This window comes from Octodon degus, unplaced genomic scaffold (genome assembly GCF_000260255.1).
Source record: "Octodon degus isolate 3935 unplaced genomic scaffold, OctDeg1.0 scaffold00123, whole genome shotgun sequence".
NCBI classification, from domain to species: Eukaryota; Metazoa; Chordata; class Mammalia; order Rodentia; family Octodontidae; genus Octodon; species Octodon degus.
In genome coordinates, this window is record NW_004524699.1 from 965,572 (window position 1) to 981,177 (window position 15,606).

The 15,606-nt window shown below is 61.0% G+C and overlaps 2 protein-coding genes across 6 annotated transcripts; one reads left to right on the forward strand and one right to left on the reverse strand.

The window, feature by feature from the left end:
• Positions 1-1,582: 1,582 nt before the first annotated feature.
• Positions 1,583-4,267, reverse strand: Lcn12 (lipocalin 12). Of its 2 annotated transcripts, none has more exons than XM_023700458.1 (5): positions 4,090-4,267; positions 3,696-3,832; positions 2,610-2,686; positions 2,442-2,545; positions 1,583-1,932 (listed from the first exon to the last, which is right to left on the reverse strand). In XM_023700458.1, exons 1-5 carry the CDS (start codon positions 4,201-4,203, stop codon positions 1,780-1,782), a joined length of 585 nt encoding a protein of 194 aa, XP_023556226.1. In that variant the 5' UTR covers positions 4,204-4,267; the 3' UTR covers positions 1,583-1,779. The 2 variants fall into 2 exon arrangements, with proteins under 2 accessions (XP_023556226.1, XP_023556225.1); XM_023700457.1 differs by having other exon boundaries at positions 2,429-2,545.
• A 5,745-nt stretch (positions 4,268-10,012) lies between these two features.
• Positions 10,013-13,753, forward strand: Fbxw5 (F-box and WD repeat domain containing 5). Of its 4 annotated transcripts, none has more exons than XM_004640378.2 (9): positions 10,013-10,091; positions 10,635-10,849; positions 11,031-11,188; positions 11,370-11,544; positions 11,618-11,766; positions 11,855-12,272; positions 12,548-12,695; positions 12,776-12,988; positions 13,072-13,753. In XM_004640378.2, exons 2-9 carry the CDS (start codon positions 10,657-10,659, stop codon positions 13,313-13,315), a joined length of 1,698 nt encoding a protein of 565 aa, XP_004640435.1. In that variant the 5' UTR covers positions 10,013-10,091; positions 10,635-10,656; the 3' UTR covers positions 13,316-13,753. The 4 variants fall into 4 exon arrangements, with proteins under 4 accessions (XP_004640435.1, XP_023556201.1, XP_023556202.1 ...); XM_023700433.1 differs by having other exon boundaries at positions 10,081-10,525; positions 12,794-12,988; XM_023700434.1 differs by lacking the exon at positions 10,013-10,091 and adding an exon at positions 10,246-10,331.
• Positions 13,754-15,606: the final 1,853 nt, after the last annotated feature.

The following is a 15,606-nucleotide window of genomic DNA, read 5'->3' on the forward strand; positions in this document are numbered from 1 at the left end:
CTCCTATCCCTACCACTGTGGCCATGCTCCCTGGAAGCCACGTCCTGTGGGGCATTGCCCACACCAAGGTGTGCAGGGCCAGCCCAGACCCTGCACGTCGGGTGTACATCAGGTGTACAGTACATGGACACGCACATGTGCACACGTGCAGAGGCACACACAGACACATGCACTGCGCTCTGCACAGACACACACAGTACGTGTGCTCACACAGAGACACATGTATGCACATGCACCGAGGTGCCTACATACACTGCACTGGACCGGTGGGTGTCAGGGAGATAGACGTGCCCATCTCCCGGGGCTTTTTCTGGCTGTCAGAGGTTCAGCAATTCAAAGGCTTATGTGTATTTCCTGCCAGGTGGACTGTATAGCCACTGGGAGGTGACCATGTCGTCACTGTAGCCTTCAGCATGTCAGTTCTGGCCAGCAGGTGGCTTTCTCGGGATTCATGTCTGTCTAGCACAGCTTGTCCTTCCTGTAACATCTGACACTTTGTACCTTCTGTCTTCATGTTCTCTTGGAAGAGAGCAGACGATGCCTTTAGGTTTCTTTCTGCAGTGCTGGGTCGCACAGGGCCTGGTGGCCTGCACCTGGTCAGCATTATCTGTGGGGTACTGGGGATTTACTCTGGGCTTTGGAACTGAGCTACACTCCACGCCTCTTCTAAAGGTCTTTACTTATTTATTTTTTTAATGTATTTAGTACAGGATCTACAGGGTCTCACTTGTAGATCGGATTTGTGGTGATTCTCCCATTTTCAGCCTCCCAAGCTCTGGGATTACAGATGCGTGCCACCACACCCAGTCTCAATCGTTGTCCCAGCGTATCCTGGGGTCAGGGCCGGCACAGCAAGCAGAGATTGAGCCCCGGCCCCTGGGTTCTGCCTAAGCCTGCTAGCTATCTGGCCGGCCCTTATTATCTTGTTTGTTTGATGCCAGGCAGGTACTTATGCCACTGAGCTATCTCTGCAGCTATTTTCTATTTTTTAAAAAATTTATTTGTGTGTGTGTGTGTGTGTGTGTGTGTGTGGCCAGCTCAGCCCACCAGGGGGCGGGGCTGGCTGGCATGTGGTGCTGGGGGATTGAACCGCGGTCCCTGTGCTTTGCTAAGCTTGTTCTAAGTAGGTGCTTTAGACCACTGAGCCATCTCACTAGCCCCTATTTTCTATTTTTGAAGCCACTCTTACAAGCTCTGTGGCTCAGGGGCCTGGGAAATCAACAGCCCTGGTCGGCAATGCCCCTCTGGCTCTGGGGGGTGCCACGCCCATGTCCCCTTCCCAGTGTGGGGCATTTGTGTCCTGTCAGGGCCACCTATTTTGTCAGGGTCCTGTGAGCTCCAACCAGAGGAGTAGGGGGTGCCCTGGCGCAAGGGCCTCCAGGGGGAGGTACAGTGAATGAGCTTAGCAGGGCTGGGTGGCAGGAGCTTCGTCATGGGCACTGAGGGACCAGCATGGCACTTTGAGGAACTATGGCTGCCCTTGGGGCCAGGGTGTCTCCTTGTCCTTGTCACAGTCACAGGGGTCACACTTGAGGTCCAGGCATGGAACATTTATTCAGGAGGGGTGCAGGGGACCAAGGGGCCGTGGTGGCTTGGGCAGGGGCTGGGGGACCCTGTGTGTGTGGACAACAATTACATAGGGGACCTGGGAGGGGAAGAGATGGTGGGGACCAGATGTGGCACAAACGGTGGGGTGCAGCGCCCTCTGTTGTGGCCAGCAGCTCCCCATTCACTGAGCACCCTCTGGTGGGGCTGCTCCCTATGGCCACTGCGGGGCTGTCACAGAGCCACATTGTGTTTGCCATGACCACTGTCCTTGACCTCTGCCTCTGCCCATGGCCAAGAATGCGACGTTGTCCCTCGTGAGGCCCTGTGCTTTGCACAGGCAGATGAACTTGTCCGGCGTCCCAGGGGGCAGCGTCCAGGTCCTGCCTGCAGCAGGGGTGTTAGTTAGGGTTTGTGTCTAGATGTCCCCAAGGCCCGTGCGGCCATAGGGTTTTCTCAGAGGTGGCTGGATCTACAGAGTGTGATGGATTCCTGGCTCTGTGCTGGGATTAGGGTGCTGGGACTGAGGGTGGGGACTGCTGGCTCAGCCCACTGATCGGTTGGCTCCGTCCTGGTCCCAGCCAACTGGATGCAACAGAAGGGACAGGAGGAGGCTGGTGTCTGCTCCTCTCTCTTTCCCCTCTGGTGCCTCGTGGGGGCCATGACCTGTGCCCTGCCAAGCCATGCTGCCTGGGAGTCGCTGGCTGCAGACTGAGACCTCCACAAATTGAGCTAAATGAATCTCTCCTCCTCTACCTTTGGGCGCCAGGCCCTGTCTTAGCAATGAGAAAAGTAACTAAGACTGGGCACCGCACAGCTCGGTCACCTGCCCCGAGCTACCTGTCCCCGAGTCCCCCTCCAGCCCAGGGCACGGCAGGCTCACCCAGCAGGCTGACCCTGATGACAGGATGGCCAGCCGCCTGTCTGCGGGACAGCAGGAGGGCAAAGCTGGTGTAGTTAGTGTCCACCACCTGGACCTGCTCCGTGTCGGTGCCAGGCCCTGCGGGGCACAGGTGTCAGCCTTTGCCAGGCTCCTCTGCGTCCCTACCTGATGTCCCGCTCACCTCCGTGGGCGATGGTGAACCATGCTGGCTGGGATGTGGGCATCAGCAGGTAAGACCAGGAGTCACAGCGCTGGCCCCTGAGGGGTTGGCAGGGCTGAAGGCTGAGGGCGCATCGGTGCCTCCCAGCGCCCGCTCTTTCGTCCTCCAGCCCACGCTCAGGTGGGCCCTGCTCCCCCCTGCTCCCCCCTGGAGTTCAGCCAGGCAAGGACCCGACTAAACGGACGTGGGTGACAGTGAAAAGTGTCTTCCGTGCAGGTGGGGGCCTAGAGGTGAGGACTGGAGAGGCCAAGCTTCTGGTGGGGATGCTGGTGACCCCGCTCTGGTTCCGAGGTGACAAAGGAGCAGGTGAGCTGCTGCCCAGCGCTAAGGGTCCCGGTGGCTGTGCCTCCCCACCCCGCGGCTCCTGGGCCAGGCTGGGGCGACGTCCAGGACTGAACTTCTCGGAGCCCCCCGGTCATATGGGGCTTTGCTACGTGGACTCCAAGCGCCCTGACGGAGACGCCCCCGGAGCTCTCCACCCCAGGACGCCGAAAGCGGGCAAGGAAGGCAGGCTGCGCGGCGGTGCACAGATCCGTGCAGCCGTCCATCAACCCACTAGAGGGTGGGCACTATGTTCAGGCAGGCCAATGAGAGCGCTCATTGGTAAATGCCGTGATTGGCTCAAGAGAAACACATGATTCAAAAGAGCCAATCAGAGCCTGTTCCTGGGCTAGCCCAGCTGCTCCCTGACGCTGTGCGCTCGGGGCTGCTTACCCCGCGAGCCAGCTGGAAACCTGCCACCCAGAGATCAGGCTGGGCCAGGCGGACGTGCTGGAGGCACTGGGAACCTGGACCCTAATTCAGGCATTCAGCTCCTGGATCCCGCTCTGCCTGCAATCCACCAGCCTTCCACTTCAGAAGGGCGGTCTCGTAAACACTTCCCTTTTTCGTGTACAACCCTCCAGCTGGACTGGGCGGTTGGCAGCCGGAGTCACGCACTCAGCAGCGTGCACTGAACCTGAGACTCGACAGAGCCTTGGGGACGCAGCTGGCCCCCGGCCAGGCCCTGACGCTGACACGGCGACGGGGTGGGGGGCAGCCACTCACCGCGTCATGGAGTTGGACACCTCAAAGTGGCTGTTCCTTCTCAGCTCGAAAAGCGAAGCGTAAGGGTTCAGTAAGGGGCGGTCCTGCTTCTTGAAGGCGTTGCCTGCCAGGCCGAGGACGAACCAAGCACCCTGGAACTGCGGACCGGGACAGAAACGCGCGGGACGGGATGTGGGCCGGGCCAGCGCTGCGCCGACGCTGGGCCTGGCGGGGCCGGGGCCGGGGCCGGTAGCGGCCGGGCGGCTCCTTGAGCCTCAGTTTCCAGCTGTGGGAGTCTGCTGGGGAGGCGCGGCGGGGGGAGGTAGCCCAGAGCCCCGACGGCGGCCTCGCCTGGCAGGCCCGCGGCGCGCAGTGCCTCCTCCTCCCGCCGTCTCCCAGGCCCCAGGCTCCCCACCTGCTCGCTGTGGAACTGGCTCAGCTGAGGCTGGACTGGAAGCGGCACCGGGGTCTGAGCCCACAGGACTCTGTGCAGGGAGAGCCAGAGCCACAGGGCTCGCCAGGGCCCCATTGCGAGGCTGGGGCTGGAGGAACCGTGCGGACGCGGCCGGCGCGCCCAGCTGGTGCCGGGACAGCTGCCCCGACCTGCCCACCTGCCTGGAGGGGCCCCTTCCCGCCCACGGCCCTGCCGACACAGGATGTCCTGTCCCAGGCCGCCAGCACAGCTGTCCCTGGTCTGAGCAGTCAGTGGACAGCCTGGCGAGCACCTTACGGGTCCCACCGCCCACGCCCGAGACCAGAGAGTGGGCGGCCAGTCCCAGCCAGCAAGGACAAGCAGGGACGGACACGCGGCACTGGCCGCGGACGGGGCTGAGAATGGGCTGTTGCACAACTCCCCCTGCCTTGGTCCTACCTGGACGTCCCTGGGACTCGATGCCTCTTCCTGAACCTCCGCCCACCCCAATGGCTGCTCAGCCCTGCAACCCCACACTGAACTGGAAGGCAAATGCCATGGTCAGGCTGCTGGGATGGCCGTGTTCCGAATGGGGGTAGTGGTGCCCTGTGCTTGGTGCCTCCCCCCTCGAGCGCCCACCCTGGTGCTGTCTCTCCCTCAGGGCACACTGGGGAACTTGAGGGCAGTCAACAACCGTGCCCCGCATACAGGGACAGACATCATCCATGCAGGGCCTGGCAGTGGACAGACCTTCCCTGCCTAGGTCGAGTGTCACCCAGGACCCCAGATACCCGGCCCTGGGCCCCCACACCAGTCCGCCCGTGTGCAGGGCCTGCATGGCTGGCACTGTGCCCACGTGTGGCTGTGGATGCGGCGCCTCTGCCTTCCTGGCTGGAAGCTCCTGGGGCCACTGCAGGATGAGTGTGTGTGCTGGAGCAAGGGATCAGGGCTCCTGGGGTGGGTTGGGCCCCAGGGACAGTGTGCCACGCATCTGGGCAGGGGGGACCCCTGCCACTCTGGGAGCCAGTGTGCCCCTGGGCTCCATCACGTCCTTCCTCTGCCAGCCAGGCGCTGGGCACAGTCTTTGCTGTCTCTGTCCTGGGAGCTGGGCAGGTATGTGGGGGCTGGAGGAGTTCATCCCACACGATGTCCAGGCAGGGAGGTCAGCCGCAAGACTGAGTGCTGCGGGGCCTCTCCAGTCCCCGTCCTGATAGGTCTCAGAAAGATGGCGGCCAAGTGGTTCTTTACATCTTTTTTTCCCTTGAGATAGGGTATGGCTGAGCAGTTTAGGCTGGCCTTGAACTTACTATGTAGCCTAGGCTGGTCTCAGACTTGATCCTCCTGCCTCAGCCTCCTGAGCGCTGGGCTCACACATGGCTTTTTACCATAGATTTTTTATTTTATTTTATTTTTTCCTGTATTTAGGGCAGGGTCTACAGCGTGTTCAGGGTCTCACTATGTAGACTGGACTCAGCGTGATTCTCCTGTTTAGTTTCCCCAGTGCTGGGATTACAGGTATGCATCACCACCCCCAGTCTCAATCTCTGTCTCTGCACAGCCCGGGGGCGGGGCTGGCACAGCACACAAGGTATCGAACCCTGCTGCTGCGCTCTGCCAAAGCAGGACCAGAGATTGGTTTTGTTTTTGTTTTTGTTTTTTTTTTTCCCAGAACCAGGGATTGAACTCAGACCCTTGCGCTTGCTTATTCTACTGAGCCATCTCTCTGGCCCCAGGACCATAGAACCGGGGATTGAACTCAGACACTTGGGCTTGCCAGGCAAGCGCTTATTCTACTGAGCCATCTCCCCGGCCCCAAAACTACTTTTCTTATAAAATGTTGCAAATCACCTACTGGAGTTAAAGGGAAAGCACAAACTGTAAGCAATGTTTCTTTCTTTTTCTTCAGAACCGGGGATTGAACTCAGGCCCTTGCGCTTGCCAGGGAAGCGCTTATTCCACTGAGCCATCTCCCCGCCCATGTAAGCAGTGTTTCTGAGCATGCGTGGGATGCACACCTGTGATCACGGCTACTCAGGCAGCTGGGGCAGGACGGTCAGGAGTTCAAGGCCAGCCTGGGCAACGGAGTCAGACAGTGTCTCAGAATTAAACTTTTCTTTTCTTTTGTCTTTCTTTTTGAGACAGGGTCTTACTATGCAGTTCAGGCTGGCCTTGAGCTCACTTTGTAGCCCAGGCTGGCCTGGCACCCGAACCAATCCTCCTGCCTCTGCACTGGGATTACGAGCATGCACCACCACGCCTGGCTAAAATTTTTAAAAAGAGCTGGGGTGTTAGCTCAGTTATTGCCTGACATGTGTGAATGCTGGGCTCCATTCCCAGTGCTTAAAAAAAAAAAAAAAAAAAGAGAGATTTTTAAGAAGAAAAGATTCACTTAGAGCTATCATTTTGCTTAATTTTTAAAATTTATTTGTTACAGGGTCTCACTATGCAGTTCAGACTTGTAGTGATCCTCCTGTCTCAGCCTCCCCAGTGCTGGGATTATAGGCATACGCCACCAAGATGGTGTTGGGCCAGCACGGCATGTGGTACCGGGGATTAACTCAGGTCCTTGCACTTGCCAGGCAGGAGCTAAGACCACTAAGCTATCTCCCCAGCTCCTATTTTGCTTAATTTTTAAAATTTTGCTTAATTCTTGAAGATAATTAGGGAAACTCTTAATTTTATTTATTTATTTATTTTTTTTTTCAAAACTCTTAATTTTAACTTGAGCTTTTTAAAAAAAATTTTATTTGTGTGTGTGTGTGTGTGTGTGGCCAGCTCAGCCCACCAGGGGGCGGGGCTGGCTGGCATGTGGTGCTGGAGGATTGAACCGTGGTCCCTGTGCTTTGCTAAGCTTGTTCTAAATAGGTGCTTTAGACCACTGAGCCACCTCACCAGCCCTAACTCGAGCTTTTTAAACACTTACAAAATAAAGTGGGTGTCACTCAGTGGCACGGTGTGTGCCCTGCATGTGAGAGGTCCTCCTGGGTTCAATACCCAGCACCACAAAATAAACACACTGAACTATAGTGAGTATCAGCGCGAGCTCTATGAAGGGCCAGGCGTGGTGCTCGGCCCTCCAGGCCTCAGTGGTGTGGGAGCCATGGCAGCCCAAGGAATGAGGATGGCACCCTGCTGGGCACCCCCAGGACTCAGCAGGGGCCTGGACCTCAAAGCAGTGCAGCAGCCCCACCTGCTCCCCGCTTCCCCACCCCTCCACCACACTGCCCCTGGCCCTGATCAGTGCCTGGGGAGACCACAGGACACAGAGCCCCTCCACGTGGACGCCCACCCAGCCCTGGGTCCCTGACCTCTGGGTGCAGCTCACCAGGGGTCCTGGGAGCCACATAGCCATGAGGAAAGACCACCTGGAGGGCAGGGCCAGTTGAGGCATCATGGAGGGGCAGGGACCTGTCCACCCCAAGTTTCCAGGGCCTGGGCACAGTAGGCACCTGAGAACTGCTTGTAACACAAATACATAGTGTGTGAACTATGGCCGGGTGGCATCTGAGTGGGGCTGCTCTGTGGGCCAGCTTTAGGCCCACACTGGGCTCTGGCCCTCACCAAGCCAAGGTCCCTGGGTCCAGCCTCTCCCTGTCAACCTCCAGCTCCACTCTGGGAGGAGCCTGGGGGACACCCATGCTCCCAGCCTGGGGCACAGACCCCATGTGGCTCAGGACCGGGATCCCTGGCTGGCAGATGGGTGTCTGCTGATCTCAAGCCCTGGCCGTGAGACCCCAGATTGTCCCTGTCACGCAGCTTCCTGTGTGGGACCAAGAGCAGCCCCAGTATCATGGCCAGGGCCATGAATGGGGTCTCCCCACAATCACCCAACTCCTGGAGCTCTAGCTCTTTGGCCACCAGGGTGGGAGAAGCTCAGGGCCAGGGCTGCCCAGCAGGGTCAGGCCTAGGAGCAGACTCTGGGTCCTTTCCCAGCCCTAGGCCCTTGTCCTTAAAAAGTTAAAAAAGCCAGGGTACGGGGCACCTCTCCTCCACCCCAGCCAGGGTTATTGCGGGGGAGGGGGGCAGAGAGGAGCCCAGAGCTAAACCTGACATTTAATGATTGTCGTAATCTAGTGGTTTGCAAAAAGGAACAATATAGTACAGGTCACATTTTATAAGATTATTTTATAATGAATGACCCAAAGAATCATGTACGAGAGTGCAGGAGACCTGTCCACACACTAAAGACAAAGAATCCAGCCGGGGGCCCGGATCCCACGGTAATGGCTCATGCAGGCCCAACCTGCCTCGGATCTGCACTGCCAAGGCCCAGCACGGCGGACGCTAGGAAGTCTGCGCCAGCGGGAGGAAGGATCTGTGCCAGCAGGCTGAGGGGGCTGCGCTGGTGGAAGCGACGCGCAAGGGAAGCAACGCAGCTGCCCCGAAAGGCACCACAGCCGTCCTCAGGGACAGGGAGGTCCCGAGCTCCTCTGAGGATGAGGGAAGCTGCCTTCCCATCAGGAAAGCCCACGCCACAGCTTCCAGGAGACTGAGCTTTGCAGCACCTTCCCCTCTGGAGCCAGAAAGTGAGGCTGAAGTGAGGGCCAGAGTCCCCCACAGTGAACCACAGGCATTCTCAGCATCGTCCAGGTCCAAGCTCCTCTCCTGTCGAGAACAGCCAAGTTCAGCAGGAAAGCCAGCACGATGAGGCCCCCGCATGAACGGCCCAGGAGAGCCAGCAGCGTCCCACAGCTCCTCCACTTTCCCCAGTTCTGCCTCTGACGCGGCGCAACAACCTTCAGGGGGGCCTCCCACTCCCAGCACCAGGCTTGTTCAGTTCAGCAGGGTGTCACAAGCTGACCACGGGTTGGCATTCACTACAATGATCCCTGTGCCAACTGGACTCAGAGTGGAGGAGCAGCTCTGGAGCAGAAGGGGAGAGATCTAGAGAGCGGGGAGGCCAAGCCAGGGTCAGGCCAGGGGGCTCCCTGGCAAGGGTGGCAGCATCCTCTGTGACTTTTTTTTTTTTGTATTTTAGGGAAGGGTCTCCAGGGTGTTCAGGGTCTCACTACTAGATTGGACTCGTAGTGATCCGCCCGTTTACAGCCTCCCAAGAGCTGGGATGACAGGCGCGCGCCACCACGCCGGGTCTCCTCTGTGGCTTCAAGGCGACTTCTGCCCCTGGTCCTGCGGCCTCAGCTCCTCACTTGTGCAGACTGCCTCCGCAGTCCAGTGGCCCGTCACCACTCGCTATCTAGGATGTGGAACTGGTCTCCAGACTTGCAAAACCCTGGTGGCCCAGAGCCGTCGGGCAGGCTGCGCACCAGTGGGATACTCACCCCAGGAAGGGAACAGGAAGCCTGGCTTTCGGTCAGCTGGCCCTGACCCACTGCTCCAAGTCAGGGCAGAGTCCCCATGGGCATCGGGTGGGCTGGGGTCTCCCCGAATCCCCTATTTCCAGGATACAGGGGTGCCTCGCGGCCCCCGGCTCTTCCGTCGTTGGATCCATCTCCCAGGAGGAGCCGCTTCCCTGTAAACTGGGGGCGCGGGAGGAGGCGCTGGGGGGTCCCACTCCGTCTTGCACCTCACCCGCCAACCGTCGCAGGTTGCCTGGGGCGGGATGGCACTGGGGGGCACGTGGGCCGCAGGGGCCTTGGCGCTCTGGCTCCTGCTCCACGTCTCACTACACGTTTCCACTGGGGCGCAGGCACATCTGTGGTTGAGCCACAGCTGGGCTCACGAAACTACGTGCTCAAGGCCAGACCCGGAAGAGTGCGGGGAGTCTGGAACCCAGGACCGCCCGTGACCCTCCGCAGAGCCGGTGTAGGGCCGCTGCTGCCCCTCGCCGCCAGGGGCGCTGTTCCGAGCGGCTTTACGTGCGCAGGCGCAGAAGTCAGCACCCGTCGAGCGGAGGTCAGGGGGCGCAAGCGCTCTAGACTCCAATTCATCGATGCCGCGGGGCTCGTAGCATCGAGCCTGGCGGACTCTACCATAGAGACGCAGGGCCGGCGGCCGGAGCGGCGGCGGCAGCTGGTCCTGGCCGGGCTGCGGGCGGAGGCGCCGCGGTGAGTCCCGGCCTCGGCCTGGCCGCGGCCGGCCGTTGGCGTCACTGACTTCGTCACCTGTCTCTGGCCGGTCTCCTCCCGCCATCACACCGCCCCGCACTCCCCGCTGCCGGGCCCGAACTTGCCCCCTTCCGGTCGCCGCTGTGCCGGCCCTCACCGCCAGCCCGTCGGCACCCGCCGCCGATGCGGGCCGCCAGGCGCGCCCACCCGCAGTCGGGAGGCCGAGGCCTCCGGGAGGAAGTCAGTCCCCAGCTGGAAGCCTCGGGCGGCCCGGGCGGAGACGGGCTGCGGGGCGGCGGCGGGGGCCTCCCGGCCCGGGTCATGGGGAGGGCAGCGGGCCCCGCCAGGCGTGACTCGGGCCCGGGCCCGCAGGGGCGGGCAGCAGGGTGCGGGCTCCCCGCCGCGCCAGCGGCTGCACTCCGCGAGCTCGGGAGGTGGTCGGGGCAGCGCGTCCGCGTCCTTGTCGGCGGGGCTTCCGGCTCCAGCCTCGCCGTCGGGCCGGGGCAGGGGGCCTGAGGTCAGGACAGGTGCTGCTGGTTCCAGGGCCGCCGGGCAGAATGTCACGATGGACGAGGGGGGCACGCCCCTGCTCCCCGACAGCCTCGTCTACCAGATCTTCCTGAGCCTGGGCCCCGCTGACGTGCTGGCCGCTGGGCTGGTGTGCCGCCAGTGGCAGGCTGTGTCCCGCGATGAGTTCCTGTGGAGGGAGCAGTTCTACCGCTACTATCAAGTGGCCCGCGACGTGCCGCGACACCCAGGTCAGCACCCGCGGGGCAAGAAGCCCACCTTGGTGGGGGGCGGTCTCCGCAAGCACAAGGCTGTAGCCCCAGCCGAGGCCCGACCTGTGACCAGAGGCCCCTGGAGGGCCGTGGCCCAGGTCTCAGCCCTCGGCCTCGCCAGTGGGAGACAGGCGCAGGGGTGACACTGTGCTGCCTGCAGCGGCCACATCCTGGTACGAGGAGTTCCGGCGGCTGTACGACTCGGTGCCCTGCGTGGAGGTGCAGACACTGCAGGAGCACACGGACCAGGTCCTGCACCTCAGCTTCTCCCACTCGGGGTACCAGTTTGCTTCCTGCTCTAAGGACTGCACGGTGAAGGTGAGGGTGTGCACTGGGACCCGCACTGCACCACCCAGGACGACAGGGGCACACAGACCCCTGTGGGGCTCTGGGTACTCTCCGTGGGGCCACGATCTGCAGCGTGGCTGGGTCCCCTAGGCCTTGGGCAGCCCTGCCAAAGGTCCTGGCCAGGGACCGTCCACTTGTGCCTTCCATGCAGATCTGGAACAATGACCTGACCATCTCCTTGCTGCACAGCGCGGACATGAGGCCCTACAACTGGAGCTACACCCAGTTCTCCCAGTTCAACCAGGACGACTCGCTGCTGCTGGCCTCGGGTGTGTTCCTAGGGCCGCACAACTCCTCGTCTGGTGAGATTGCAGTCATCAGCCTAGGTGAGCAGGGGCTCTGGGCTGGGCAGAACTGCACTCTCTGCCAGCAGTGTGCCCAGCCCTGGTCTCCCTGCAGACTCCTTCGCCCTGCTGTCCCGGGTGAGAAATAAGCCCTATGATGTATTTGGCTGCTGGCTGACAGAAACTAGCCTCATCTCGGGGAATCTACACCGCATCGGCGATATCACTTCCTGCTCTGTGCTGTGGCTCAACAATGCCTTCCAGGTGCAGCCGGGGCGGGGCCAAGACAAGGGGGGAGGACAGGGCAAGTGGGGCTCCCCTGGCCTGACCTACAGCCTGGCACCCACCGCAGGACGTGGAGTCGGAGAACGTCAACGTGGTAAAGCGGCTCTTCAAGATCCAGAACCTCAATGCCAGCACCATCCGCACAGTGATGGTGGCTGACTGCAGCCGCTTCGACAGCCCTGACCTCCTGCTGGACGCGGGTGACCAGGCCGTGCCCCCCTGCCGCGTCTTCGACCTGGGCTGCGACAGTGAAGACGAGGCAGTGGGCCCAGTGCTGCGAGCCCCGGTCCATGCCAAGGCAGGCCTGCGGCAGGCACTGGATGGCATGTTGGATGGACACACACAGCTGTCAGAGCGTGTGCTGGAGACGAGGGTGGCTGAGCTGCTGGCCCAGGGCCATACCAAACCCCCGGAGCGCAGCGCCGCCAAGAACAAGTACCTCATCTTCACCACTGGCTGCCTCACCTACTCGCCGCACCAGATCGGTAATGCGGGGTAGGGCCAGCCAGGACTGTAGCACCCACCACTGCACTGCCTGGGCCTGCTCAGCCCAAGTCCCCTTGTCCTTTTTTTTTGGCGGAACCGGGAACTGAACTCAAGCCCTTTGCTTGCCAGGGAAGCACTTATTCTACTGAGTCGTCCTTTTGTTCCCTGCATACCTGGGCTAAGCAGTGCTAAGAGTGGTGGGGATGGGTTGGGGTGCTGAGTGCTGGGATCAGTGTGCCCTGGGTGACCCTGCAGGCTCTGCCTCCCCCCACAGGCATCAAGCAGATTCTGCCACACCAGATGACCACAGCAGGACCCGTGCTGGGTGAGGGTCGGAGCTCTGACGCCTTCTTCGATGCACTGGATCATGTCATTGATGTGCATGGGCACATCATTGGCATGGGACTGTCCCCTGACAACAGGTGAGCCTGCATCCTGGGCAGGGGCCTGGAGCAGCCTGAATCCACAGCATGCCCAGGACTGGCGCATACCCCTCGCTCAGGTACCTGTACGTGAACAGCCGTGCCTGGCCGCCAGGCTCCGTGGTGGCTGACCCCATGCAGCCACCACCCATCGCAGAGGAGATTGATCTCCTGGTGTTCGACCTCAAGACCATGCGGGAGGTAAAGCGGGCCCTGCGTGCACACCGCGCCTACACACCCAATGACGAGTGCTTCTTCATCTTCTTGGACGTCAGCAGGGACTTTGTGGCTAGGTGTGGGTGCCAGGCACATGGTACGGCAGGGATGGGGAGGGGCACCCCAGTGGCCAGAGCTTACCCTTGGGCCTGTCCTGCAGCGGGGCGGAGGACCGGCACGGCTACATCTGGGACCGGCACTACAACATCTGCCTGGCAAAGCTGCGGCATGAGGATGTGGTCAACTCGGTGGCTTTCAGCCCCCAGGAGCAGGAGCTGCTGCTGACTGCCAGTGACGATGCCACCATCAAGGCCTGGCGCTCACCCCGCACCACGCGCATCTTCCAGGCCCCTCGTCCCCGCCCTCGGCCGTTCTTCTCCTGGTTTGCCAGCCACAGGCGCTGAGAGCAGCAGTGACCTGAGCTGTTGGGACTCACGAGGGCGACAGGGCCTCTGGCTCTTTCTTGAGTGGGCAGAGCACCTTGCAGCAGTGAAGCCTTAGAATGGGGCACCTGCCCCTGCACGCTCAAGCACGCAGCTGCTCACGCGTCAAGCTCGGCACTCGGTGGCTGCTGAGGGCAGCACCACAGACCCCATGCCAACCCCACGGCAGCCTGGGTACACAAGACACTGCAGCGCCCTCCCACGCACCCTCCTGGCTGGAAGGTCACACAGCCCCGGGCCAGTCAACTAGCTACTTGGCGCATTCAGTGCGACGCAACCTCGGGGGCCTGGGCCTGGGATGGCTGCCTAGAGGAAGCAGGGCTCCGGCCTGGGACTGACTTGGGCTCCCATGTGCACTCCCTGCCCGTGAGGCCCTGAATAAAGAGCTGACTGCAGCAACACTTGCCCTGTCTCTGCCCCCCTGACGCAGAATGGAGGTGAAGCCAGGCGCTGCCGCCGTGTGTGGTGCTGACAGCCACACGGCAGTCTCAGTATGCCGCTCTTGTCCTGGGGTGCCCCAGGCTGCCAGCTGGGAAGAGAAGTGGGTGGGCCTGGGCACGGAGATCACTCCGGCTAGACCTAAGGGGCTGGAGGCTGGGGCTCAGCCTCGGGCTGACGTGCAGTTGGCCGTGGCCAGTGGTCCCGGTCACCAGAGAACAGAAATGGCATCTGTCAGAAGGGATCAGCCCAAGTGAGGCACTGTGGACCTTTGGCCCACAAGCCTGCTGGGAGCCGACCTCCCCACCCACAGGGTCAGGCAGGGTCTGGGGAGCTGGCACTGCCTGGCACCAGGCCTTGAGGCCCGGTGTGTTACACACCCACACCTAAGGGAATGCGACTGGGCTCAGGACCACATTCCAGGCAGTGGGGAGTTGTGTGGGCCCTGAACCCCATCCTGTACCAGACAAAGTGGAGCTTGGAACCCAGAGCACGGGGTCCCCGCCACGAGGGCCCGTGGATGGCAGGACGCACCGCTCAGTGGAAAGGATACAGAACAATGGACTATACAGCCGAACAGGGAAGCAGAAATCAAGGACGCAGAAATTCAGACACTGGAACAGCAGAGTGGCTGACACTCCAAGTTCACGACAAATGCTGGTCTGTATGAAGGTCGGGAGCAACAGGCAGAGGGGATGGTGCTGAGCTACAGGGACAGTGGCAGACCTGAGGGTACACCGCACAGCCCACCTGCCCAGCTGTGGAGGAGGCTGGTGAAGAGGAAAATGGCAGCTACGGCAAGCAATCTTCAGAAAAGACGGGCTGGCCTCTGAGAGCAGGATCCATGTGGGGTGTGGCCTGTTGCCCCGAGGCTGAGCAAGGACATGGAACACACAGGGCTCAGGGAGGCTGTGGTGCCCCAGGGTTGTGCAGAGGCTCAAGGCAGCTCTACAGCTTGCGCCATGGAGCTGAGCCATGTGGCCTGGCACCAGTCACCCCTTGTCCCTCACTACAGCACCCGACTCCACGAGCCAGAAAGTGCAAGTGAGCCCTGGGGGTGCTGAGCTCCCTCCTGGTGCAGAGGGAGTGCCCAGGGCCTGCTCCTGCTGCTTCTTCATGCCAGGCACTGTGGTGGGGCACGGTGGCCTTGGGAGCCTATGGCAGCCATGCTGGGCTGTGGATGTGGGCAGGGGACCTGCTGATCGTCAGCACAGCTGCAGCTTGGGGTGGGCTTACTACTTCCTCTGGCACAAGGCCCCGCTAGGCCAACTGTGGATGGGCAAGAGGACAGGCTGACCACATACCAGACACCTGGCTGAAGGGCTACGGGGCTGGCAAGGGTGGTCAATGTCCCTGTCCTCGCATGCCCACACAATGAAGCCGGCAATTTAGAAAATGTTAGCTAAATAGCCAGGCGTGTTGGTGTGTGCCTGTCACCCCAGCACTCCAGAGGCTGAGGCAGGAGGATCACTATGAGTTTGAGACCAGCCTGGGCTACAAAGTGAGCTCAATGCGGCCAACAAGATAGCTCAGTGGACTAAAGTGCCTGCTTAGGCAAGCTCAGGGACTGCAGTTCCATGTGGGCACCACGTGTCACACAGCCCCGCCCCCAGGGCAGGTGTGGTGGCACACACCTGTTTCCCAGTGCTGGGGAGGCTGAAAGCAGGAGGATTACAATTCCGAGCTGCACAGTGAGACCCTTTAACAACCAAATACATTAAAAAAAAAAAAAAAATCAAGGCCAGCCTGAGCTGCATCACGAGACCCTGTCTAAAAAAAAAAGAAGAAAAAAAAAATCAACCTCTCTCCTTATA